The sequence below is a fragment of the Eublepharis macularius genome, chromosome 5 (assembly GCF_028583425.1).
Source record: "Eublepharis macularius isolate TG4126 chromosome 5, MPM_Emac_v1.0, whole genome shotgun sequence".
NCBI lineage: Eukaryota > Metazoa > Chordata > Lepidosauria > Squamata > Eublepharidae > Eublepharis > Eublepharis macularius.
The window spans coordinates 135,475,158-135,502,774 of NC_072794.1; the positions used below are offsets into that span (position 1 = coordinate 135,475,158).

Genomic DNA, 27,617 nt, shown 5'->3' on the forward strand with positions numbered 1-27,617 from the left:
AGGATGGAAATTTGATAGAAATAAAGAGCAGATCCAGCTGGTGAGGAAAATATCTATAAACCAAATAGAAAGGAAGGAACTGATAAGGGAAATGGATGGGAGAACACAAGACCTGCAGAAAGTGGTTCTAAATTTTGACTCTAGCATCTAGAGGATCAGCATAATGGATCCCCAGGTAGTGTAGTTCTGGATTCAGTAGAGACACATCTCTTTGCCTCTTTCTCTGCACTTTTCCTCTAGTGAACAGAACAAAATGATCAATCTATTTAGATATTTACAGCAGAATTTGGAAAAACTATGTAAACGTGTTTTTCAAATGGATGTTAGATCTACAGATGAAAATCAGAATGTTGTTGAAACTTACTCTACGCTGATCCTAACCATACCTTATTTCCAACTATTACAAGAGCAGGGAAAAGAGAACGAACTTTTAATCCCTGGAACCAAATGGGGTAATAAACAAGTCAATCTCTAATAGTTGTGTTGTTTATGGTCCAGATTGCATAACAAAATCAACACAAGATAGACTTCATGATGACTATATAAAATTTGGTTATGGAATATTGCAGGGTGATTCACAAAAATATCAATTCCAGGGATAAATATTTTCTCAAGGCAATTTTGTATCCTATTCTGTACAGAAAATGTGGGTGACTGAAGAGATTTGCTTGGAGGGTTATACGATGTTAGTGGCTCCTGCTCAAAAGGGGAAGAAGGGTGGGCATTCTAGGGGAAGTTTGACCTGTTTAATTTCTAATTCTATCCACATTGGAGAGATAGAGAAGTTATATACCTTTCCTTATGTTTTAGCAATTCGTTTGGTGTTAAGGGAACGATTCTTAATAGATACATTTCTCCCTTGCCCCATCAGAGGAGTAGAAGAAATGTATGGGAGGAATTGAATGGACTATTGAAGAAGCTTAATGATTTTCTAGTGGTGGGGGATTTTAACGTTTGTATTGACCCTAATGATGAAGAATGATTAAAGTTTGTTGGGATGACTGATTGTGACATAGAATCAATAGGATATACTTTCTTACATGACAGGTGTTCTGTGGATATTTGGCCGATTGTGTGCCGTTTGATTTGATAAAGAGGAGGAATTTGGTTATTTTAAATGGGCGTAAAGAGATCAGTTATTTGGGGGATTTTATGTGTTTGACAACTAAAGGAGTTAATTTGATTTGTTTTTGGTTTCCCTGGCCTTGGTCCCTGATATTAGGAAACTTGAAGTTGAAGATTTTATAAGTAGTGACCATTTGTCAATCTCTCTCCAGATTAATAATGACTATGTTTTATTGTTTTGTGAAAAGGAAATTTTGGTTCTGCCAGTGGCTGAATTATTAAGATCAACCTGTTGGTCCTCACTAGTGGAAGAAAGAGTAGTTAATATTTTGAATTCTTTTGATGGTGGGGACCTTCTTTCCTTGTACCTCCCAAAGTTATTAGTTCAACTTTTAAACCTGTTGAAACCTGTTTATATGGCATGGTCATTTAAAAATAAATGTGGTAAAAGGGAAAATGATTGGTTCGATGTAGAATGTAGCCAACAAAAAAACTTTGAAGGACTATAGGAAGAATCAAGATGATTTTATTTCAACTGAAACCCAAATATAGGACCGTAATTTGAAATAAAATTGTGTGAAGCTGTCAGAAAGCTTGGACTCTGATATAAGAAAAGCCTGTTGGATCAGACCAGTGGTGCATCTAGTCCAGCAACTTGTGTCAACCAACCAGTTGCCCTGGCCAACAAACAGGACCTTTCCCTGATGCAGCTTCCTAGCACTTGCGCTTTCTGTGATGGTTGACAACAGTTACAGTTTGAGACAGTGAACAGTGAAATCTACATCCAGCCCTTGGTACAGAAGCCGGCACCATGGTTTACCACGGAGCTGGCTGACCTGAAGCGGGCCAGAAGACATTTAGAAAGATGCTGGCGAAAAACTTACACAAAAGCTGATAGAGCTTGCTACAGAACACACTGGAGGATCTATGAAGCGGAAATGAAAGCAGCAAAGAAACATTATTTCTCAGCAACCATTGCGTTGGCTCGTTCACGACCATCCTAGTTGTTCAGGACATTCAGACACCTTCTAACCCCTAAATCTGAATCTTTACAGGCCTAAGAACAGACAATTAGCTGTGAGGCCTTTTCTAAGTTTTTTGCTGATAAAATAGCACAAATACGCTCTAACCTAGATGCTAGCTGCAATGCAAATGAGATAGGAGAAATACTTAATACACCATTTGGACTGCTTTGAGCCAGTTACAATGACAAACCTTAACAGGATCCTGGCATCTATGAAAGCCACTACTTGTGCACTCAATCCTTGCCCAACTTGGCTGTTAAAAATCAAGTTAAGATCACATAAGTGAACCACTGAGATCTATTGTAAATCAATCACTAACTCGGGGCTTCTTCCTCTGGCCACTCAAACAGGCAGTTATCCATCAATTAATTAAAAGACCATCTCTAGACAAAACTGATGTGGCCAATTATCACCCAGTCTCTAATCTGCCCTTTCTGGGCAAAGTGATTGAGAGAGCAGTAGCTGACCAACTCCAGATCTTCTTGGAAAACTCTAGCACTCTAGACCCTTTCCAGTGTGGATTTAGGCCAGGGCATGGGGCAGAGACAGCACTAGTAGTGTTAGTGGATGATCTCTGTCTGAATATAGACAAAGGCCATGCGTCATTATTGCTCCTCCTGGATCTGTCTGCAGACTTTGACACAGTAGACCATGCCATCCTGTTGAGGCATTTAGAAACAGAAGTGGGCCTCAGAGGATGTGCCCTGGACTGGTTTAAATAGTTTCTCATGGAACGGACTCAAAGGGCTGCCATCAGAGATCAACTATCTCTAGAATGGGAACTATCTTGTGGGGTTCCGCAGGGTGCATCCTTATCTCCCATGTTATTCAACCTCTATGTAAAACCTTTAGGAGAACTCATTCACAGCTATGGAGGTGGATGTCATCAGTATGCAGATGACACCCAACTCTATATCTCGCTCTCCAAGTCTCCACAGGATGCAGTAGAAATCTTAGATCGCTGCCTGACAGCTGTGGTGAAATGGCTAAAAAACAATTTGAAATTGAACCCAGACAAAACTGAAGTGATGCTTGTTGGGAAGGCAGAGATCTTGAAAGACATTGTACTTCCCACTTTCGATGGAGTTCATCTGACCCTTGCAGACTCTGTTAAGAGCCTAGGGGTTAAACTGGATCTAGCACTACTACTAGAAAAACAAGTTAAGGCAGCCACAAAAAAATGCTTTCTACAACCTCACTCTAGCCTGGAAGATGGCTTCTTACCTCGACACAGCTGACCTGGCCACCGGGATCCATTCTGTGGTAACATTAAAACTTGACTATTGTAATGCACTATATGTTGGTCTCCCATCTAACTTAACTAGGAGGCTCCAATTGGTGCAAAATACTGCAACTCGACTGTTAGCAGGAGCGAGCAGGAGCGTGAACCACTCCCATCCTATAGTCACTCTGTTGGCTACCTATCAGTTAATGGGCTCAGTTCAAGCTACTGGTTATTACATACAAAGCTCTTCGTGGCCTTGGCCCAGCATACCTACAGGACCGCCTCCCTCCCTATGTCCCTCCACGGCAGCTTCGCTCATCTGAACAGAGTCTCTTGCAGGTGCCAACCTGCACATGGGCAAAATCAACAGCACCCCGCACACGGGCTTTCTCTGTGGTGACCCCTACTCTGTGGAACAGCCTGCCTGAGGAGGCCAAGAGGGCACCCACTCTCCTAGTTTCCCACAAACTATGCAAAACTGAATTATTCAAAAACGTTTTTTATTCAGATAGGAGGACAGTATTGTAGGGAGGGGGGTCTCAGATGCTTTGCTAATGAGTTAGGGACCATAGACTTCACCACTGTTGCTTTGTATATTATCTGTTGCTTTGAATATGTAAGTCTATATACTAACTGTACTTCATGTTAGCTAATGTCAGTCCTAGAATTGATTACGTTCTGTTTCGGCAATTCTTCAACTCTCTATTGGATCCTTGCTAATGCTATGCCTTTGTAAAATCCTATAACATTGTTTATGGAAATGTCCTTGATGCTGATTGTACTAATCTCACACTATGTAATCCACTTTGAGTCTCAGTGAGAAAGGCAGACTATAAATGATATAAATAAATAGTTTTCATGGTAAATCTTTAACATGAGAGGAAGACTTGCTTTTCCCCCTGTGTATGCCTGTTTGGGAAAGGGAGGGGCCATGAGACCCCCACAGGAGGTACATATGGTTTACCTACAGCAGAATGATATTTTGAATATTATTAATGTTTGTTGCAACGCACACAGGAAGTAGAATCACTAATCTAAAATAACATATCATATATGTAAAGTGGTTATGAGATGCTTCCTTATAAGTAGCTCTAAAGATCAGTGGTACCTTTGGTGGCCAGATTTTGGTGAAAAACAATGGCTGCACCAGTATGCACAAGAGAAAAAAAAAACAGGTGCAAGGTGAATGGATTTATTAAAGTTTTGTAGATCCCTGCATGTTTCACTCAAAAGCTTCATTGGGGATCTTTTAGGAAATATTTCATGTGTCACCTTGAGCAACAGAATGAATAAGTTAGAGCTGCCAGATTTTGGGACTGAAGAGCGGAACCCCAGTTTACAGGTTCAGCAGGGAGGTATTCAAATGCAGGCTGTTGCTGGCAAGCCCTGTTAAGCACAATGGGACTGGTTCCTGAGTAAATATGCAGAGAATTGGGTTATATCATGTAGAAATGAGAGGATAAGATAAGCTTGTAGAATTCCATTCTGTGCTTTGCATTTGAATATGTTACCATCTAATGGGGGGCTGTACAACTAGAAGTCTGTAGTCCAAAATTACCCATTGGCACCACTGTTAAGAAGCAAATTATTACCAGGCAACAGCTCATCACATCTCAGAAGCTAATCAGAATCATCCATAGTTAGTATTTGGATGGGAAACCACCAATAAAGAATGAGGTTCCTATGTAGAGGAAGGCAATGCCAAACCACCTCTGAAAGTCTCTTGCTTTGAAAACCCTTTGAGGGGTTGCTGTAAGTTGATCGTGCTTTGACGGTATTTAATTATTATAAGTAGAAGCCCTGATAGCCTAGACTTAGCCTGATCTTGTCAGAGTTTGGAAGTTAAGCAGGGAAGACTGTGGCTGCTATGCAAAAGAAGTCAATGGCAAACTATCTCTGCTTATCTCTTGCCTTGAAAACCCCATGAGATGCAACTTCATGGGGTAGCCTGAGTTGGTTACAACTCAATGACACACTTTACCTTATAAGCTTCATAAATCATAACTGTGACTTCTGTTTGTGATATGCTGTTCCCATAATTCCTGCTGTGTATGCTTGACTGTCTTACATAGTTGGCTTGTGTGTTTTAAACCTGTTTCTTGCATTTCAGCAATTGGCTATGCCCCAGCACATAAAAATCACAGTGAGCAGAAAGACGTTGTTTGAAGACTCCTTCCAACAGGTAATGCACTATGTTGGAGTACTTATTGAGAAACTGTGGAAAGAAGGAATTTGATGTAAACTGTGTAATCCTTAGCTCACTCTAAAATGTACCTGATTGCTAGTTCCTTGCTTCTACTTCCAGTCTGTTCCTATAAAATAGCTCAGTCAAATTGTTCAAAGAGCTCATGGCAGGGAACAATCTCATAATCTCCTCAGTTACATTTAAAATCATGTTCCAGAAAGAACAAATAAAATAACAAAATCTCCACATATTAATAGCTGATATGGTTGGGAGCATGAGGAACTGTGGGGTGGCACAGTAACTAAAATCATTTAAATCTGATAGTTGTGAAATTATTAATCACCTAACCTTTTCCCCCACTAAGATAATGAGTCTCAGCCCTCAGGACTTACGAAGACGCTTGTGGGTCATCTTCCCTGGAGAAGAAGGATTAGATTATGGTGGTGTTGCACGGTAAGGATGCCTTATTTCATAAAATATACAAGTCTAAAAATGGCTTTTTAGGTAAGGCGTTGTTGCATGTTTTTCAGCATTAACTCCCCCCAACATTTTTTCAGAAAAACTATTTCTTAAAATCAAAAAAAATCAGTATAATTTTGTTCCTGAAAGTCATACAGGAAAAAGATGTTTCTAATGTAGAGCTGTAGGTGCTGTATGTACCCAACTTTGCAACCATCCCAGATGTAAAAAATAACCTATTTGATTTATTATTCTATATATTTATTTATTATTCTATAAATATATATTATTCTATATATTTGATGAATGGAGGTATGCCACGCTACAGTCAAATGAGGCTAAGGTCTAAGGCACAAATACACAATTTGGGTTTACAAACATAAACATAAAAATCATTATCATTATTCACCCCATTGCATTTTCCCCATCCTTCCCCCCCCCTTTTCTGGTGACTCCCCGCAGTTTTCCATACCCAACTTAATCTAAAAGGTATATCATATAAATTCATAAAATCTGTAATACTAATGTAATATATATCTATATTATACCTACTATCTACTCTAACTATATTACCTATCTTAGTTAAAAATATAAACATTACATAAGTAATAATAAGTACACATGCTAACTAAGTAAAACAAAATTACATACATATCCCCTGTAAATATACTATACTAATCCCATAACATATAGTAAAATATACCCCTTTTTAAGCTTAAGTAAGTTTCTATCTCCCCTACTTCTCCAAAGACCACAATTTCCCCTTCATGTCCCACTTTTTTCCCACATATTTCTTAAATTTTTCACAGCTTGATGTATAGTCCAATTCTTCTTGTTCTTTCGATTTCCTTGTTAATTTGCCCATTTCTGCCATGTTCAAAACTTTCAAAGTCCAATCTTCCATAGATGGTATCTCCTGAGTCTTCCACATCTGTGCATAACACATTCTGGCCGCCGTAATCATATAAAACACCATAACTCTGTCCGTTTTATCAAAATCTTCTAGGTTCATACATAATAACAGCAATTCCGGGGTTTTATTTATATTCCTTTGTAAAATATCTGACATAACTTTAACTATATCCCCACAGAACTGCTTAGCCTTATCACAAGTCCACCACATATGATAGAATGAACCTTCATGCTGTTTACATTTCCAACACTTATCAGACATCTGGCTATTACCATTGGCCAACTTCTTTGGTGTTAAATACCATCTATACAACATTTTATATACATTTTCACGCACAGTGGTACATGCTGAAATCTTAACTACATTTTCCCAAACTGTTTCATGTCGAGCTAATTTCCTAGTTCCCTCAAGGAGGCGGTAGTGAAACCTTTGTTGAAAAAGCCCTTCTTGGATAAAGGGGAGCTAGCTTTCCTGGGTAAGATTGTTGAGAGGGCAGTGACTGACCAGCTTCAGGGGTTTTTGAATAATACATCAGTTCTTGATCCAGTCCAGTCTGACTTGAGACTGGACATTGGGACTGAGACTGCTTTAATGGTTCTGGCTGATGACATCTAGCTTCAGCTAGATAAGGGCAGTTGTGCGCTGGTGATTTGATCAGATCTGTCAGCAGCAGTCCTGGTCAGCTGCCTAGCCTCGTTGGGGGTAAGAGCTACCAATGGTTTGCCTCTTTCCTCCAGGGGCATTCAATGAAGGTGGTCATTGGAGGTGAGAGTTCATCCTGAAGGGAAATACACTGTGGGGTCCCATTGGGACTGATCTTGTCCCCAATGCTTCTCTCTCTCTCTCTCTCTCTCTCTCTCTCTCTCTCTCTCTCTCTCTCTCTCTCTCTCTCTCTCTCTCTCTCTCTCTCTCTCTCTCTGTCACACACACACACACACACACACACACACACACACACACACAGAGGAGGTTTGGGGTTGGATACCACCAATATGCTGATGACACTCAACTCTACCTTCTACTTGATAAGCAATCAGAAGCAGATATCTCTTCCTTGTTCCAGTGACTGGGTGCCGTAGTGGAGTGGCGAGGGGTAGCTGGTTGAGGTTAAATCCTTTGAAAACTGAAGTCCTGGAGCTGGAAAGGACTTCAGTTGTGGGGAAATTATCACTCCCAGTACTTGACAGAGCCCAGCTTTCTGCTGTAGACTCTTAAGAGTTTGGGGGTTTGGCTTGATTCTAAGCTTTCCATGAACAAACTGGTGTTCATTGTGACTAGAACAGGATTTTTTCTATCTTTGCCAGGGCCAATAACTTTCACCATGGTCAGCTCATATAACACCAGTCCTGAAGCAGCTGCACTGGTTACCAGTTAGCCTCCAGATCCAATTCAAGGTGTTGGTCCTTACCTTTAAAGCCCTTCACAGCCTGAGACCCTCATACCTTTGGGTCTGCCTCTCCCATTACGAACCCCCCACCTGCTTCGTTCATCTTTGCAGGGCTTACTGATGGTTCCTTTCCCTGGGGGTGGCATGACTTTCTTCCACCAGGAAGAAGGCCTTTACAGTTGTGGCGCCCTCCCTATGGAATGCACTGTCAGAAGGCGCTCGTGCTCAGCAGGACCTGTTGGTGTTTCGGAAACTCTGTAAGGCAAAACTATTCCAGTGTGCCTTTGCTAGCTAATATCCTTTTGTGAGACAGAGCAAATTGCTGTGCATTTTATCTACCTGCAATTTTTATGATATTCGCAGGGTTTTATAGGCTGGGGGTCGGACTAGAGCTTTTTAAATTATTGTATTAGGCTGTTTTATTGTGATTTTATCAAATATTATATTATTGTATTGTTTTTAATTGTTGTGAATGGCTTCGAGATCTCAACTGAAGAGAAGTGGTATAAAAATTGAATGAATACATAATAAATTAAAAAATGAAGCATACAAATGCTTTAAACCAATCATATGCAAATAAGTGGTTACCTACAACTGAAGCCAGAGTAATCCCATTGTCATCAGAGATTATAAAAGTTCTTCTGTAAAAATCAGTTGCGTTTAAACTTGTTTGTTTTTTTTGATGTTGACCTTGAGTTCTTTGTGTGGTTCCAGGGAATGGTTCTTTCTGTTGTCGCATGAAGTGCTGAATCCAATGTATTGCCTGTTTGAATATGCAGGGAAGGATAACTACTGCCTACAGATAAACCCAGCTTCTTACATCAATCCGGACCACCTGAAATACTTCCGCTTTATTGGCAGATTTATTGCCATGGTGAGTTCAAAGCTGATTAGGAGTGTGAGAGGGGAAGGGCTGCTAGGGACAAGCAGAGTCATGGCTGAGGAGCTGCAGAGTGGTCTGAGTCATTCTCCAGTTTCTAAACTTGAAGCAGAAACTCTTCTAATCTGTCTGGAGTAGGGAGATCGTAGACTGTAAACCTTCTCAAGTAGGAACTCTTTTCTCTTTTTTTCTTGCACATTTGTGCAGGTGCTCTGAAAATGTTAGCAAGCTTTTAATTCTGTTCCTCCCATTTAGAACCTTAGATGTGACAGTTAATCTGAAATTGCAGTACATCACCTTCAGTTTTGGAGAGATGGGAACACCATAAATCACATAAAATCCTTAATGTTTATCAAATATGTATGTAGAAGCAGAGGTTCTCATTGGCAGTCTTCAAGGAGCAGCTGGATGAACACTTGTCAGGTTGCTTTAAGCTGTTCCTGCATTGGGCAGGGGATTGAACTAGATGGTCTGTAAGATCTCTTCCAACTCTATTCTGTGAAATACATCTTTATTGCATGAAGCCACTATGGAGGATGTTGAATAGAAATGAGTTCAAATCATAGTTCAGCCAAGGACTTCACTGGGTTTGTGTCTTTATCATATCCTGTTTAGTTTGTATAATTAAGATTTCTAACATGTCCCACATGGTCTGAGGGTAGCACAGTTACTTAAAAAGAGCTAGTGACTTCTGGAAGATATTTTTAATGCTTTAAGATGGATTTTGTCCAATTGTTTGGTATCTGGTGGTTGTGAGATAGAATAGATATGGATTTGTGTACAGTGAAATTGATATAAAATAGTTTCCATCTTTTGCAGGCATTGTTTCATGGGAAATTTATAGACACAGGTTTTTCTCTACCATTCTACAAACGTATGCTCAACAAACCAGTGGGACTAAAAGATTTAGAATCCATTGATCCTGAATTTTACAATTCGCTCATCTGGGTAAAGTGAGTTTCTGACTAACTTCATCTCTGAAACTATCAAAAAAATTAACTGTGTATGTATTCTCAAACAACACAAGCACTGTTGTGTGCCACGTATATTAACCAATATTTGACATATACCACTTAAAACTGCACTATTTGCTTTTGAATGTGCATTTTCATAAACAGCTTTGTCTCAAAATTCAGGTGCTGCACACACCTTTTTAATTCTCTGCTGCATTCTCTGATGTGCAGTTCCATGTCATTAAGTGCAGTTCCATGTCAGTTATTAAGTACGAACAAATATTAGATAGCTCTATTGATGTTGAGCAAATACAGTTGAATCGTCTGTTTCTTATGTATTATTTTTCCTTCTCTAATCTGCTGTGCATTGACCAACAGTTTCTTCTGCTCTGATATAACTTTAATGTCCAGAATCTGGCATATAGAGAAGACTTTTTAGGAGACAATTAAATTCAACTCTATCATGGATAGGCTGCAAAGGTTTGGATTCAGGGAATTCCCACAGAAGGAAGGCTCTTCATTTAGCCAACAGGAATATATGAATGCAATGCCCTGTATTTTATTTCTACCAAGATGTATCATTTCATTAGTGTGGATATTCCATAATCTGAAGACAGCTCAATCCAGATTGTTTTTTCTGTGCCTTAATTAAGTTAATTAAAATACTTGCTACAAATGCGTATAATAACTGAAGTAAATCTGTCTTACATACAGAATGGTATTTAGAGAACAAGTGGATCCTTGTTTGTAGTGAAACTGAATCATAAAGATCTCTGATACATTAAAATTTCAAATATAGCTTAAAAAGAGGAAGGAACTGCTTCAGTTAATTGAGCAGAAAGAATGAAAGGAAAAGTATAAATGGTTTATGCAGTATATCTAAGCATGGTAAACTACACTATTCAGTTATTAGTTTGAATTCTAGATCACATTTCTTTTTGGTCATGGTTCAAAATAAACTCTTATAAGCCTCACATGCCAGTATCTTAGCTTTGCTTCTTGACTGAAAGGCAAATTCTGCAAGGTTGCGGTATACAGAGTAGAGAACATTGCTGGGCAAGAGGGTATGGGATAGTTTCCACAGCAGTAAGAAAATCAAGTAAAAGACTGAATGCCTTTTCCAAAACCCCTGTGATCACGCATGCTTTCATACTGAAACATGAATGTGAGCGCCATACTTCAAGTTGTTTGTACCATGTGGAGTAATACCCCCAAACAGCCAACAATTCCCATGATTACAGCAGCTGAAAGAAATCATATTGTGATTTGGGGAACTGCCACTAGCAGTATTAGCATACCACTCTAGTTACCTCTGTCCACATTGTTGAAGACCTGCTCATTGTAAAGAGTGACTCCAGAATAATCACATGAAATGCTCCTCACCTCAGCAATGTGATGAGTTGTCATGCAAATTTTGCACAAATGGACTTTAAAAACTATGAAATCTCACAGAAGAATCTTCCTCCTTCTCCACATGTTAATGAAGAAATCAGTTTAAAGAATTTTTAACCTAATATGTGTGACATGTAAATAGACCTGTAATTGGAAAAACAATAGCTTTTGTCAGCATAAAATTAATGGAGCACATGGTAATTATTAGACTGTATATCTTGCAGAGAAGATATTTCTGTAGTTCACAACAGAGTCTTTGTTTCTTATAGGGAAAACAATATTGAAGAATGCGGATTGGAAATGTATTTCTCAGTTGATAAAGAAATTCTGGGAGAAATTAAGAGCCATGACTTAAAGCCCAATGGCAGTAACATCTTGGTTACTGAGGAGAACAAGGAAGAATATATTAGGTAAGTGCAGAGGTGGTTTTCAAAGTATAGTTTCTTTGCTTAGTCTCTGTAACCATTATTAAACTTTTATTAAATCTTATTTTAAAAAATATTTGTAGGCTGCTTTTCTCCTTGAAGGAGACTCAGAGCAGCTTACAGCAGCAAAAAGAAAAATACAATATAAGTAAACTTACTAATAAACTATGGCCAAGGCTACTACAAGATCCAGTATCTGGCTTGCCCAAAGGTGCCTGGAGCCATATGTTAAGATCAAAAGGTCTCTTGCTTTAAAATGTAAGAGCTTTAGTTCAAGGTTCTGATCCCGAATATTAGTGGTAAATGTTGGGATGTCGCTCGGTTACAATGGGCAATTGGTTTTTAGGCCATAGATTTTAGGATGGAACAATTCCAAGCAGATTTTGAGTGAAGTTTTATAGCTGGTTATATATGCATGGCTTGTAGATCATTTTGCTTCAACCATTTGCTGAAAATGGCTGTAACATAGCAGAGTTTAATTCCTGCTTATTGCACAACAAAATACTCTTAATAACTTGCACTATCCAGTACTTAAAAACTAGTATCTGTATTTCAGCCTTCCTTGCTATTATTGAAGATAGTTGCATCCTCTGGCTGCTGTACCAACTGCAGTTGTTTCCCAATACATCAGCAACCTGAAAAAATTGTTTGTATGCGTGATTGCATGGAAGTATTCAGTGTAAAGTAGGCACCAAAAGAATTCAGTAAGAGCATCTGCTGAAGAATTAATCCCCTTTTTAACTTTCCTCAAAACGCATTAAGATGCTATTGTAGTATGCAGCATAGGAAAATGAGCGTACTGATATAGGCCATCAACTTACAACAGAAAACTTTGCCAAGTTTGTGTGATGCGGTCATGTTGTACTGCCATACAGATTACGCTGTTGCTGACGGACTAGCCTATGTATGTTCCTCATCTCACATACACATCATTCCCAAAACACTTTTCTCCTCAAAGTAGAAAGTTTTATCTGTTATTTCCACCTAACTTTTTGAAGCAGACAGCCACAAAACAGTGTTTATCAACGTGTAATTACCCACTTTGTATTCTGGAGTAATGTGACAAAGCCCTCTCGGCCACTGGTGCTGCCCCTGGTAGATCCATTTTGCTAACAGTGATGCTTTCCTCTGATACAAAGAGCCTTCCCTTGATACCAGATGTTCATCGTCGGTCTTCCTTTGTAGTTCCACAAGGGACTGCGCGTGCACAGGCCTGCCGAGTTTGGAGGTTTTTTAGCTCTACTCCCACTAGGGGGGGTGCCCCTGCCTCCTATCGCACATGTGCGGCCATCTTTCCTGCCAAAATGGCTCTCATAGGAGGCAGGGCTCCCCCTTCTACCCTCTGTCTCTCTTTTGCCGCCGTGGTGAGAGGTTTAGCTCGTGGTGCTGGAGTCAGGTATAAGTGCTCTTTACTTTCTACTTCGTCAGTGTTGGTGAAAAAGGTTGGAAAAAGCTTTGTTTAAATGCTGCAAGAAATGCAGGGCAAAGATGACCAAAACGGATGGTCATTCCATCTGTTTGATCTGCCTCGGAGAGAGCCATAATTCCCAGGCATGCAAACATTGCCAAAGTTTTACAGCAAAGGGCCAGGCCAAGAGATCCAGCAGGCTCAAGCTAGCCTTGTGGTCTAAGGCAATGGTGGTGCAGGAGTCTGCAATGAAGGCAAAAAAAAAATCAACCGCTAACAAGAGAGACGCTATGTCGGATCCAAAGTCGCCAACTCCGGGACCGTCTTTGGAGTTGAGACGCAACCCGTTGGGGTTGAAGATCCCTCAGAACCGACCACTGCCGACGCCACCTGCATCAGGTGAGATGGAACCGACGTGGATCTGAAAGACACCCTCGACCCATGAGTCCCCAACTCGATCAGAACCAACTGACAAAGGCTGGAGATTGAAGTAGAAGGAATCGATCACCCCACTGGCTCCGACCACAGAAGGCTCGGTTCTGAAGGATAATCAGACTCCGGGTGTGGAACCACCCAGGAAAAGAGCCAAGAAAACAAAACATTGGTCTGCTAAAGACTCTTCGGGCAGATCCTCGAGTGTGGTGGCAGGAGATTGATCCTAATTGAACACCCTCCAGCTCCATTGCCGAGATCCAGATTCCCATCCCACAATTCTAAGTCTAGGTCAGCAAGGTTATCGACTGAGGAAGGGGAACTTCCTAGGAGGAGATCCTCCTCGAGGCGCTCTCCAAGTGAACGTTACCACCACAGGGATGAGTGGTACCTGAGCAGTTTGTACAGTGGTGACTCAGACGTGGGCAGGATTTTTTACACCGAGGTTCTCCCGAGGGAAAGATCACTGGCTCCACAGGAAAGACGCCATTTGTTTTCTGGTTCTTGAATGGTTTATCAACTGTTGGAACCAGAAGGGGAACAAGACCCCTCCCCAGAGCAACGCAGCCCGACTCTGCCATCGGAGCCGTCCCCAGAGGAGAACATTGGGGATACAGGCGAGACATCTCCCATGGATGACTATCGTTCTTACACTGAGCAGTTGATCCAAATGGCTAAGTTTTTGGAAACTGACATTTCCTCGGTGGAGCTGAAGGCCAAGGACAAGATCTTGCAGCACTTATACTCAGGCTCCATTTCCAACATAGCCTTCCCGGTCATAGAAGGCTTTGTGGACATAATGAACTCACTGTTTCAAAAACCGGCGATGGCTGTGACTAGGAACAAGAAGGCTGAAAGCCTGTATAAAACCAAAGATTAATTTTATCCATTTTTGTCCATACACCCTCCGCCTTCATCCTTAGTGATGGAAGAACTTCAGTCCAAACAGCACCAGGGACCTTATTTGACCCCTTCTGACAAGGAGGGAAAGCGGTTGGATGCTTTAGGCCAGAAGGTGTATTCATCCTCAGCTCTGAATATAAAGATTGCCAATTACGTGGCAATGATGGGGGCATATCAGTAATGCCCCTGGAATAAGATGTCAGCATTTGTGGACAAATTGCCTGAAGAGCAAAGGCCTTTAATGAAGATACTTCAAAAAGAAGCTGTTTGACTGTCTAGGCACCAAATCAACGCAGGGCGTAATGTGGTGGACACTTCAGCCAGTATTCAGCCATAGTGTTGCGGAGATATGCATGGCTACGAGCGACAGCTTTACCAACAGAGATGAGGGCCAAAGTGGAAGATCTCCCGTTCAAGGGCAAAACACTGTTCTCAGATAAGACGGATGAATATCTGTCCCAAAAATGCAAAGACAGACTAGCTGCCCAGTCCTATGGAGTTTTGCCATCAACACAACAAGGCGGAAGGTCGCAATATCGACCACAACCAGCTTATAGGGGATGGTACTACCATTACCAGCCATACCAGGGATATGTGTATCCTACCCACAGGCAGTATCAAACCTCTCCAGGCAACTTCTCTAAACGGAAGCAGGACCAGAGGCAAAGACAAGGTGCTCAACCCCATCACAGCAAAGATTAGGCTCAAGTTCAGAAGCAATTCTGACTGGCTCAGGGGCTGGACCCCGTCTTTGAGGAATGGCTCCAGGGCATTGCTGTCAGCATGGCGTGCTGTCACATCAGACAACTGGGTGTTAAAGATTGTGTTACAGGGTTATAAAGTAGAGTTTGACAGTTACCTAAGATTTATGATGCCTGTTTATTTAGACTCACTGATTTGTAAGGAATTGAGGAATGAGCTCTAAAACCTCTTGGATAAGGGGGCGGTGCAAGAATTGCCTGAGGGAGAACCAGAGTTGGAGTTTTGCTCTAGGTTCTTTCTTAAAGACAAAAAGGATGGGGGACGCAGACCCATCCTAGATGTGAGGGGGTTGAATAAATCAATATTGACACACAAATTCCACATGAGCACTTCACCTACAGTTGTAACATTCTTACTGCAAGATAGTTGGTTTGCCATCTTAGATCTGAAAGATGCGTATTTCCGTTTCCATCCATAAGGACCATAGAAAGTTTCTTAGGTTTACTTACGGAAGAAAGATTTATCAATATAAGGTATTACCGTTTAGTTTGTCCACAGCCCCAAGGGTATTCACCAAGTGTATAGCCATGGACATTGCTCACTTGATAACTCTTTTTGATTTAGGGTGTTGTATTTACCCATATTTAGATGACTGGTTAATCTCTGGTCAATCAGAAGATGATGTGAATAGACAGGTACAACATACCTTACGGACCTGGCTTGCATTAGGCCTGTTTGTGAATGAAAAGAAGTCGAAACTGATCCCAGCTAGACAGGTGCAATTCATAGGAGCAGTCCTAGATGGCTGTGTGAACAGGGCATTTTTACCTGAGGATAGACAGAGAAAGATAGTGGGGCTGATCAGACAGTTCAAGAGAAACTGTTTCCAGTCGGCACAGAAGATCCAAACCCTATTAGGTTTCATGGCGTCAACCACAGCTGTGGTCAGGTTCACTAGATTGAAAATGAGGGAGTTGCAGCTCTGGTTTTTGTCTGTCTTTCACAGTAAGAGGGACTCACAGAGGAAAAAAATTTCTGTACCTAGGAAGTTACTGAATTCATTAGATTGGTGGACGGTACCGTCCCACTTGCTATCAGGGGTTCGATTTGGTCACACTCCCACCAAGTTGTCCATCTCCACGGATGCATCTAATTTAGGCTGGGGGGGCTTTGTGTGGAGACCTCCATGCACATGGATTATGGGAAGGACAGGACAAAGATTCACATCTTAATCTACTAGAGCTGAAAGCAATCTGCTATGCTTTCCCGCCTGTTCCCTTATTAGCGAGAGTGATCAGCAAAATGCAAGTGGAGGGCATGGAAGGCATCCTGGTAGCTCCACATTGGCCTCGCCAACCATGGTTTCACAGCTTGCAACGGTTGGCAAAGCAGACTTAACGCTTTCCACAGGAGCCAGACCTCTTGTCGTGGAACAGGGTTCTCCACCATAACATAGAGAAGTTACAACTGATGACCTGGCTAATTGTGAGTTAGGTAGATTCTCTGAAAATGTTACACAGGTTTTGCTGAATGCTAGGCAACTGTCCACCAGACAGTCTTATGGGATAAAATGGAACAGGTTCAGGTCTTGGGCAGAGGACAGGAACTTGAGAGCGACTGAATGTGCGCTAGCCAATGTGCTTGAGTTCTTATGGGAATTAAAACAAAGGGGATTATCTAACTCTTTGATAAAAGTGTACCTGGCAGCCACATCGGCCTTCCACGCTCCAGTGGACAATAAGACTGTATTTTCTCACTTCGCATCAAAGACTTTCCTGAAATGTCTGAATAATATGTTTCTTCCTGCGCGTAGGGTAGTGCCTCAATGGTCCCTACAACTGGTACTGGCAAAGTTGATGGGACGGCCCTTTGAACCTTTGGCATTCTGTCACCTGTGATTTCCTTCCATGAAAGTTGCCTTGCTGCTAGCTGTTGCATCAACAAGAAGGGTGAGTGAGCTAGCAGCATTGAGCATGGAACCCCTATTCCTGAAAATCCATCAGGAGAAAGTAGTCCTAAGTAGTTCATACTAGTTTTTCTCCCCAAAGAGGTCTCCAAATTCCACGTCTCAGGACGTTGTATTACCTGTTTTTTTCAATAAACAGTTGAATGAGGCAGAGAGAGCTCTGTACACATTGGACGTCTGGAGAGCTATCCTGTTCTTTTTAGATCGCACCAAGACATTTAGAGTGGACTCTCAGCAATTTGTGTGTTTTGCTGGCCCTAGCAAAGGAAAGAAGGCGAGTGCTCAGACTACAGCATGGTGGGTGGTGAAGGTAATAAAATGTTGTTTGAGTATGCTGACTTAGAGGTGCAGGCACATTCTACAAGATAACAGGCCTCATGAGCGGCCCTACTTAGAGGGGTCCTGATCCAGGATATTTGCAGAGCAGCCCACGTGGTCATCAGCAGACACGTTTGTCAAACACTACGTGTTGGATGTCCTGGATAGGAGAGAGGCAGCAGTGGGCACAGTGGTGCTCCAGTCAATCTTCATGTGATGGAGTTGACCTGTGGACGACAAAGATAACATCCACTGCCCAGGTAAATAGCTTGTTAATCTCCCATATGGGTCTGCAGAAGAAGTCCAACGATGAAAAACAGTGTTGTGCTTACCTGTAACTGTTGTTCATCAAGGTCTTCTGTGCAGGCACACATACCCTCCCTTCCCTGCTTGACTTCTTCTTAAATAATTGGAGAGCACGGTGGTGAAAGAGGACTGAGGGTAGAAGGGGGAGGAGCCCCATTTCCTATGAGGGCCGTTTCGGCAGAAAAGACAGCAACGCATGCGCAGTAGGAGGCAGGGGAGCCCCCTAGTGGTAGTAGAGCTAAAAACCCTCCAGGCCTCTGCGTGTGCAATCCCATGTGTGCCTGCACGGAAGACCTCAATGAACAACAGTTAAAGTTGCAACACTGTGCAACAACACTGTGCAACACTGTTTTTTTTCTTCTGACAGAAGATCCTCTTTTATCAGAGGAAGGCTCCTTGTGCCAAAGGAAAGCACCACTGTGGGATCCAATCCTATTTTATGTACTCATTACATAAAGATAACAGTTGGCAATATCAGTGAATAAGACAGTTTTTGAATGAATAACTGTGGCTTTTGTTGCTGTAGGCTAGTAGCAGAATGGCGGCTTTCCCGGGGTGTTGAAGAACAGACCCAAGCTTTCTTTGAGGGCTTCAATGAGATTTTACCACAGACATATTTGCAATACTTTGATGCCAAGGAACTAGAGGTAAGGCTGACTTTGGGGTGTAGAAAAATTAGTAGCATATTTGCAGGGGTGTATAAATGAAGTGGCAGCTTCCTAATATAAATCCAATATAAAACCAACTGGAAAGATTAAGGAAAGTCAACCAAGCAGTGTATATATTAACAATGGCTAGAGGTCTGTTCTTATCCAAACTAGGATGTTATTATTAATATGGTTTTGAAATTTGGGTGATCAAATAGCCTTACCTAAAGGAAAACAAATCCTAAATACATTATCACTTAAAAAAAACAACCCTGAGAGGTATTCTGTCATTTCACATACTTAACTACAACTGCAAACTAATGCCTGCCTTTCTGTTTACAAAGGTGCTTTTATGTGGCATGCAGGAGATTGACTTAACTGACTGGCAAAGGCATGCCATCTACCGGCATTACACCAGAACAAGCAAACAAATTGTGTGGTTTTGGCAGGTTTGTATTCCTTTAACTTGCAAGATTTTTATACAAGTTTTGTCAGCACTGAATCTTCTCTACTGGGTCATCTCTGGAGAACTGTATTCTCTCTCTCTCACACACATGTTCCTTTTTGAAAAGTTGCTAAAATACATTTGGATTACAGGTGACAATCAGGCCGTAATACCTGCTGTTTGGTTAGTATCACAGCAGTATGACCTGTTGTTGATGGTGTTGGCCCTTGACAAGTCCTTTTTTTCCCCAGCTGCACCTACTCCCGAGTGACCTTGTACTGTATGTGCCACAATCTTTTGGCTTCTACTGTCAGTCTGTAAAATGAGAACAGTAGGACCTTCACTATCAGACTAAATGTGAGGGACTGTACAAGTACTTTAAGCAATTTAATACCGGGGTTGGGGGGCATTCTTTGTGAAGAATATGTATTTGTTATCCAGTCAGACTAATCATTCAAGCAAGGCTTAGGTGATCAGATTAAAAATGATTATAAATTATGGTTGACAGTTAATCACCAAAGCAAAATATTCTTTGAAATTTTAAAAAAAATACTATATATGGTTGCCACATTATAGTTAACTACTACTACTACTACAGTATTAAGGTACAAAGGAATCTGGAACTATTTTCTTTACCCAACATTAAGACATACAGAAGAAACTGGTAAAATAGTTAGACAGCAATTTTTGGAGAAAACGTTTCCTATCCATGCAAGGATTTCCCCCCCCCCCTCACTTGTACCTTGTCAGAGAATGTAGTGAAATATATTAGACCTCATTGGTGTTAATTTTTCAAAATCTTATCTAGACTGTGATTTCCAATAGACTTCCTTACTGGATTCCTCCACTTTTACCCTTTGCTCTTTCTGCCCCTTGCCCCCATCTCTGCACAGCTCATAAAAGTAATCTTCTGTGCTAATTGTCAGTACTTTTTTTTAACTTGCATGGGGTTAACTAAGTACTTCCTGGTTGCATTTTTTAAAAACTTGCAATAAATGCAGGTGTAAACAAATAATTCCTGATTATGTTTTTTTTCATAGCTCTTGCATGTACCCATTCAGGGGTATGCAAGGATGGATGCCCCTGAATGGGTGTGGATGTGTTTGTGAACAACTTTTAAAAATGCATTTTCTTTCAGTTTGTAAAGGAAATAGATAATGAGAAGAGAATGAGACTGCTACAGTTTGTTACTGGAACATGCCGATTACCAGTTGGAGGATTTGCTGATCTCATGGGTATGCAAAATGGTATTGAAGTGCTTGAGAGCCAGAACGCTTGCTGGCTTTGAAACCCAGGTTTAAAACCTTGTCATTCATATATGGTGGGATATCTTGGCTTATGTCTGTCTACTTCTGTCTCCTGTCTGTTGAATGAGGCTAAAGGTTTTAAGGCTTTTGTGACAAGGAGTGAACTAAAGCACAAAGCACTGGGCAAGTTAAATGTGCTCTGTCTGCATAATGGATGGCAACTTAACAATTCTGAGGAACCATAGCCTGTATAATAGTAAAGAGTCCAGTAGCACCTTAAAGACTAATCAACTTGTTTGTAGCATAAGTTTTCGAGAACCCCAGCTCTCTTCGTCAGTTAGCCTGTATGTTTCCTTTGATCTGCTGACAGTTGAGCTTGCTTCAAAACTGTTCTTTAAGTACTTTGAAGGGGACACATGCTGTCAAAAGTTGTTTTACTTTATCATGTAGAACAGGCCAAAACGGAGGTTCCAGAAAATTATCAGAACTGGTCTGGTCAGTTTTGATGTAGTAGAGTTCCTGGACTGAATATAGCTAAGCTCCGGAGGCTTTGTCTGCTTTCATTACCTCTTATCCAATAAATGCTGCTGATGCAGATTTCAGGAGGATCTTTATTTTGATCAGCACAGAAAACATCCTCTTCATTGCCACCTGTTACATTTTGGAGGTGATCATTTGTTGCTTCTCCTCTTAAGCGCCAGAAAAGCCCTTATATGAAGTACCAGCAACATATCAGTCTTTTCCTGCATTGTCCCTGCCATGCAAGATGTTTGCATGATAACTATTTCCCCACAAGTATCTATGATGGCAATACCCGCCCTTCATGGAAAGGACTTGGTAGCTTAAATACTACAGCCAGTGCCCTCTAGTGCCATAAATGTAATACATCTGCTCTGCACATGACTTTCTAACTGAAATCAAGAAGCTCTTCTATGTGGACACGGGTTGTGAGCTCCTGATATTCATCCTCATCTGCTGTGTTTACAACACAGATCGTATTATGGTAAACTGGATACAGTTTTCATTTTGGTATAATGCCTTAAATCTGAAATGTGGTGTTTTTAAATTGTAGGGAGTAATGGACCCCAAAAGTTTTGTATTGAAAAAGTTGGTAAAGAAAACTGGTTACCTAGAAGCCATACTTGGTGAGTAAACCGTATTAGATGACAAAATGGTGATTTTGATCAGTTTTTACTATTGCTATTCTGTCTCGCCTTCTAACAAGAGATTGACAGGCACTTTGTGCAAAACATCTTACATGTACTCTGAAGTATGTGGCATGTGTACATGGATGTGCCACAAGTTTGTCAGCACACCATGGATGTTCATCACAGGGCCATGACTTACTGAAGCTTCTTGTTGAGGGCATACTTATAGTAAATGTGGCCTGCCTCTATTGTGATGCCTGAAATTATACACAGAACAAAGGTTTAGATTTAGAATCAGAAAATGCATGATATTGAGAGTATTACTAAGGCCTAGATAATACAGAAGGCAAAGGATCCTGTATTTCCTTTAACTAACTGTTCAAATTAATTTCCTTTCTGGTTTCCTAAATAATATTTATTCAAAGTGGCTAATATAAACTAAATTACAATAAATGCAGCAGCAAAAGATCTTTAAAAAAGCTGTAAGTCAGCAGCAAAAGATAATTTAAAAATCAGAAAGAGGTACAGCAGCAGTATAGGAAACAATCAAACACTTGACAAAATAAGTATTGGCATCAACGATGAAGGTGCTTAGTGAACCCTTTGGAGAAAAATATTCCAGAAGTATGTCACTGGGTAAGAAACTTTAAAAACTCTTTGTAAGACAACAGTTTTCCAAAATATAGGACAGGATTTTTGCACCATTTCAGAGTTTGTTTTACCATTACTGCTTATAGATGGGGTTATAAATGTATTGAGCTCCATCATACTAACAACACAGAAGATGGTTCAGCCCTTGTACTGGACCTTGGAAAGACTGTTGTATTAGCTGCACAGATGTTTTGTTTATCCATGGAATTCACTGGGTGACCTTGAACCAGTCAGTATCTCTCAAGTTTGCTGTGAGGCTAAAATGTGAGAGGAGGCAACTGATGGTCTCCTTAGAGGAAGAGTAGGATAAAAATGTAATAAATATAAACCTGTAAATATTCATGTATATTCCTAAGCTTAGAGGGGAAAATGAAGACTTCAGTACAGAAGGTAGGCATCAGCACCCTTACAATGGCAGTTTGGTTAGAAGGAATATACTGTAAAATAAAACTGAGGCATTGTAAAGCCAAGGAAATGCTTCTCCCATTCTTTAACCAGTTAATGGTATTGTTAGGAATATCAGTCACTCTGTGTTTGGGGTTTTGTGTTAAGAAATCAAATGGAAACTCTTGCTTATTTTCAGTTTCAACCGCTTGGACTTACCACCATACAAGAGTTATGAACAACTGAAGGAGAAGCTTTTGTTTGCCATAGAAGAGACGGAAGGATTTGGGCAAGAGTAGCCATTGATGGGATTTGCACCCAAAGAACATGAATTCATATATGGTGTGCATTTTCTCTGCCTCTGCTTGTTGCACATCTTATTGTAAAGAAGACTTGACCTTGATTTTATTTAATAATTGCTAGTGTGTAAGTAAATGGATGTTATGCCCACTAATTAATAATTTCTCCTCAGTTATTTGAGAAATCCAAAATGATACTTCTATTTAAAAAAAAAACCCTAACATGAGGCTTGCTATATTTCTGGGTCTTGGGTTGGGTTCATTAACTGGAATGATTTTTTAAAAAAAGAACTACTCCTTTTGCCTTTCCATTTTAGTAGCATCATTTTGCTGCTGATGCACTGGAAAGTCCATTGGTAGCTGCAGTGCTGCAGCATCCTTATTTCTAATAGCACTTGCTTGCAATCAGCTTGGGGATACTGCTAGCAGAGATCCCCTGCTTGTGTTAACCGTTTCTTACCCAAGTGTGGCTTGACTGTTTCTACCTTCCAAAAGCTTATTCCCATGTCATCTCAGCTAGCCATATGGAGAGGCATGTGAAACAAATGTACTCATCCAAGACTCAGCACTGTTAATTTTAGCATGAGAATCCCATTTCTCTACATTTGATTTAGTTTCCACATAATCCACGCAATCTGTGCATTTTTAAAACTTTGTTTATGATACACTAAGGTGAATTTGAAAGAAAACACTGGGACTCTGCAACAAATTCATTTGTGATGAAAGCTCAACACACAAAACTGACCAATGAACTAGACTCAGCTGTCAATGCTAGGGTTTTTTCTAGCAGCAAGGCTATGGCTTACTAGTACCCAGTAAAAATAAACAGAAGTCTTGTGGCACTTTAATGACTGACACTTCTTTATTCCAGCATAAGCTTTCATGGGCTACATCTTGTTGGAAATAAAAGTTGTAAATAGCAGAAGTAAGGTGCAAGAAATCCTGGGACCATAGGGTATGATATTCTGTAAAAGATGGGAAAAAAACTGTAACAGCAGTAATTGGTAACAATATAATCTCCCTAATTTTGCTACCACATTAACGCCTGTAATGGTTGAGGAACACCCAGGTCATTTTTAGTCTGGGGAAATGATTCTTAAGGCATTCTAATTCTACTCATGGCCTTTTAGACTATTCTCTTCACAGCTTTCGTCTTCAGATCTGCCTTGCCGCTTCACACCACACACATCTGACAAAGTAGGATCTTGTGCACCAAAGTTTATGCCTGGAATAAAAATGTGTTAGTGTTGAAAGTGCCACAAGATTCCTCTTCATTGCTACAACTGAATGACACCTCCATTGCCACTTACGACAGTATTTTAAATATGCTCCCATTTTGAAAGGAAAGCACTTTGTTCTTGTCTCCAGCTTATTGCCTTGTATCCTTTCCTCCAGGTTGTTGTATTTCAGAGGTGTGCATGCTGCTCTGAACCTATATAGGAGAGATGGTGACACTTGAAACAGCAATGGTGCATGCTTATATACTGGCATTGTTCTATTGTATGAGGGGAACAAAATTATTTGAAAGCTGGTCAAGATGGTCAAAGAACTGATAAAGCGGACTCTTACTTTGGTAGCAAATATCTACCCATTCAGACTTGAGGGGAAAGATCAGGGTGGCATTCCAGGTATTGAAAGCCGTTTTTGAAAGTGACTGGTCTTGAGAGCTTTTCTAAGAGAGTAATGTGTACCATCCATTTTCCTTGCAAGAAAGGAGAATGACAGGCGATGCCAGCATTTCCTCCCTTCCAGGATGCGTTTTAAAGAATACATGTAAAAGTTGTTCTCTCCCAATAATGACCCACTTCTTCCATTAGTAGAGGGTGTTATAGGGCACATGTGTGAATTCTAGGGCTGTGTCTGCTTATGCCACCTGCCGGAACACCTGATAGTTGTATTAGAAGTATAGCTGATGGGGGAAGAAAAAGCCTTAGAAATACTTTGTGTATTGATTTTAATAAATCTTAGCTATCTAACATTTATAAGACAGAAATGGAATTAAGTGAGGTAATGAGTAACTATGGCAAATAGTTCATGTTCTACATAATGTTTCATAATTTGTATAGGGACTTAGAATAATGTTAATGTATAAATATCACTCAAAAGGCTTTCTGCCCTATATTTTTAAATAAAGGATAGTTCTCATTGAAACTGCCAAAGCCCTAGTTCTATAGGGTATGGCTGTTTAGTATTTTTATGGATCAAATGTTTAGTTCTGAAACTGGTAAATGCTTGTATATATTTTTGCAGTCTAGGGTCTAGCGTGTTCAGTTTCTTTTAATTTAAATGGCAAACGTGTTTGTCTTGACTGCTGTATTCCATGGGAAATGGGGGCTGGATATCCCAAGCACAGGAAAGTATTTTAAGCACTCGGGATATTTAACAAATGAAATTTTGACCATGAAGTGTTGTTTCAAATAGATTTACTGTAAGCATTATGCTAGCAATATCTCCAAAATCAGGATAAAAGTTTATTTAAAATTCCCTTTGCTTTGTAAATTCTGTTCATGCCATGTTATGTTGCAATAATAAAAAGTAATTTGAGCAGTTGGTGCACTCTTCTCATTGTGGTAACCTGGGAGATTTGCCGAAGTACAGTCGGGTTTGCTGGGTGGCTGTCTGGGGTAAATTGGGCTGTGAACAATGCTTTCCATAAGATCAGGACTTGTCTGCTTTCACCAGATTCAACAGCTTATGGACAGCAATAACTACCACATGCTATTGCATGCATTTAAGGATTTCACAGTCTGATTTGACATACAACTATTTGAAACTTTGCCTTATAAAAACACACTTCAGTATACGGATCTTAATTTTCTCTAAGCCTTATATTTCTGAATAGCTCAGGATAGATTTTATGAAATCTGCATTTCCAATTCAGCGTGTAAGATTTCATGACCCATCACTACTTTATTGTAAACAAAAATTCTGGTTCATAACCGTCATACATACATGGTGTATTAGGTTTGAAACTGAAACTGCTGTCAGTGCGTTGGTATCTCCAGCCCCTTTTGTGAGGAGGTCTGTTGCATATTTTTTCCAGAATCAATGTTATATATATGTGCCCAAGCTAATTAATATATGAATTGGAACCAGAGGCACTGGACTGTAAAATACTGTACTGGAATCCCATTGTTGAATTTTCCTTGAACTGTTAACCTCAAATACTCAGGTAACTGTTAAAGTCTCTCACCAAGTCAAACTTTTATAAAAGTACTAAAAAGCTGGTATTTGTTGTCATTCCTTGTATGATGTGAAAAGTTTCTCTTAAAAGCTTTGAAGAGTACAGCCGTCTCTTTGATTCTTATTCAGCTTGTCTTCTCTTCAGTGGAAATGTGCACTCTAAAGGGTTTTGGTACCGGTTGCTTTGAGTTAGATGGGGTTGCAGAGCAACAATGCTCTGCTGTGAGTGGAGTGTGAAAATGTGACCTATTCAAAGGATGTAATGGGTTTGGTACTAAGAGTACTTTCAGACAGGCAGACACAGAGAATGAATGAGTGTGTGTTTGTGCACATGCATGTGCAGGCTAGCTACATAATCTGTATGTCCTTTCGTTGGGTCAGTTTTCCTTCTTGGTCCACACTGCCAGCATGTGTCTCATGCGTGTGTTTGGGCTTGAATGAAGACCCTTTGAAGCTTTCCACACAGTTGTAATCCTCTTGCATTGTGTGGGATCCCTAGCAAACTAGGTTTTTTTTCATTTGCTTGAATCCAGCAGAGATCTCTCTCTCTCTCTCTCTCTCTCTCTCTCTCTCTCTCTCTCTCTCTCTCTCTCTCTCTCTCTCTCCTCTCTCCCACCCACCCCATACAGGAATATGTTCTCTGGGTTGCCACCTGAGACCTACAGTACGTTCAGTTATTTCTTGTTTTTAAAAGTGAAATTTTGTTTTGTCATGACATAGAACAGAGAGAGTCTTGGTTCAGACCTCACCTCAGCCCGGCCCCATGATAGCTGCTGAGCTGTTTAAAGGTGTAGCTGAGCACTCAAAGAAATGCAACAAATCTTATTTCAGATTGAAGAGACCAAAAAAAGTAGAAGGTATGAGTGAAAATGGAGTAACTCTAACTGGAGAGTCAAGGGTTTGTGTAAAAAAGCAAAGAAAGAAAAGCATAAATACACCAGACTAGTTAAATACTTTTTCTAACATACGAAATCCCTTGGGGCATGTGGTTTAAACATTGAAATTCAGTCTTTTTCCTTTACCAGCAGGGTGAGAACAGAACAAAATCAACAGCTAGGTAGCCTGATACAAAATTTAGAGCTCAGTTGATGAAAACCCACCACGAGTTGCCATACATCAGCTATGACTTGACAGCACTCTCCACCACCAGCAGCCCATTTAGCTTAGTTCCAAGAGGCAAATGATAAAGCTCCTCCCACTCACTAGAGTTGGGTAGTTTTCCATTGACAGTCTAGACGTTTGGGAGACCACTCTCGGGTCCAAACTAGTTAGCCACGGCTAGTGCATTTCCCTGAAACTGCTAGACTTTGGGGTATCTATGCTATTTCTCTGGATGTTACCATCTGCTTACCCACTAAGTCTTCCTGCTAGTGATGTTACAGGGAGGAGTATTTCTTTTTCCAAAATTCACTTCTTTAGATGTAGCCATCAGTTTCTTTTTTACATGGGGTATTTCTTTCATTTATCTTTGATTTCTCTTCAAAGAGAAATCAAATCAATACACTCTTTTCTAACTTCTGCCCTTGCAGTTGTTGTATGTTACATACCATGAATGGTGTTCTAAAAGGAGGGTAGGAAGGTTTGGGGAGACACTGCCTGCATCTGAGCATCTAGAGTGAAATTCTGAAATTTGCTGGTATTTTAGGGAGAAACTGGGTAAAGAGGAATT

General features: G+C 40.5%; 1 protein-coding gene across 2 annotated transcripts in view; it reads left to right on the top strand.

Annotated features, from left to right (window-relative positions):
* The window catches only part of ITCH (itchy E3 ubiquitin protein ligase), a 99,356-nt gene extending 73,363 nt beyond the window's left edge, over positions 1–25,993 (top strand). For both annotated transcript variants that reach the window (XM_054979592.1, XM_054979591.1), the window contains 10 exons: positions 5,426–5,497; positions 5,865–5,953; positions 8,974–9,133; positions 9,959–10,092; positions 11,754–11,894; positions 18,471–18,591; positions 18,936–19,040; positions 20,175–20,271; positions 21,356–21,428; positions 22,666–25,993. In XM_054979592.1, coding sequence (XP_054835567.1) covers positions 5,426–5,497; positions 5,865–5,953; positions 8,974–9,133; positions 9,959–10,092; positions 11,754–11,894; positions 18,471–18,591; positions 18,936–19,040; positions 20,175–20,271; positions 21,356–21,428; positions 22,666–22,765 — 1,092 coding nt within the window. In that variant the 3' untranslated portion in view covers positions 22,766–25,993. The remainder of the gene's footprint in view (positions 1–5,425; positions 5,498–5,864; positions 5,954–8,973; positions 9,134–9,958; positions 10,093–11,753; positions 11,895–18,470; positions 18,592–18,935; positions 19,041–20,174; positions 20,272–21,355; positions 21,429–22,665) is intronic.
* Positions 25,994–27,617: the final 1,624 nt, after the last annotated feature.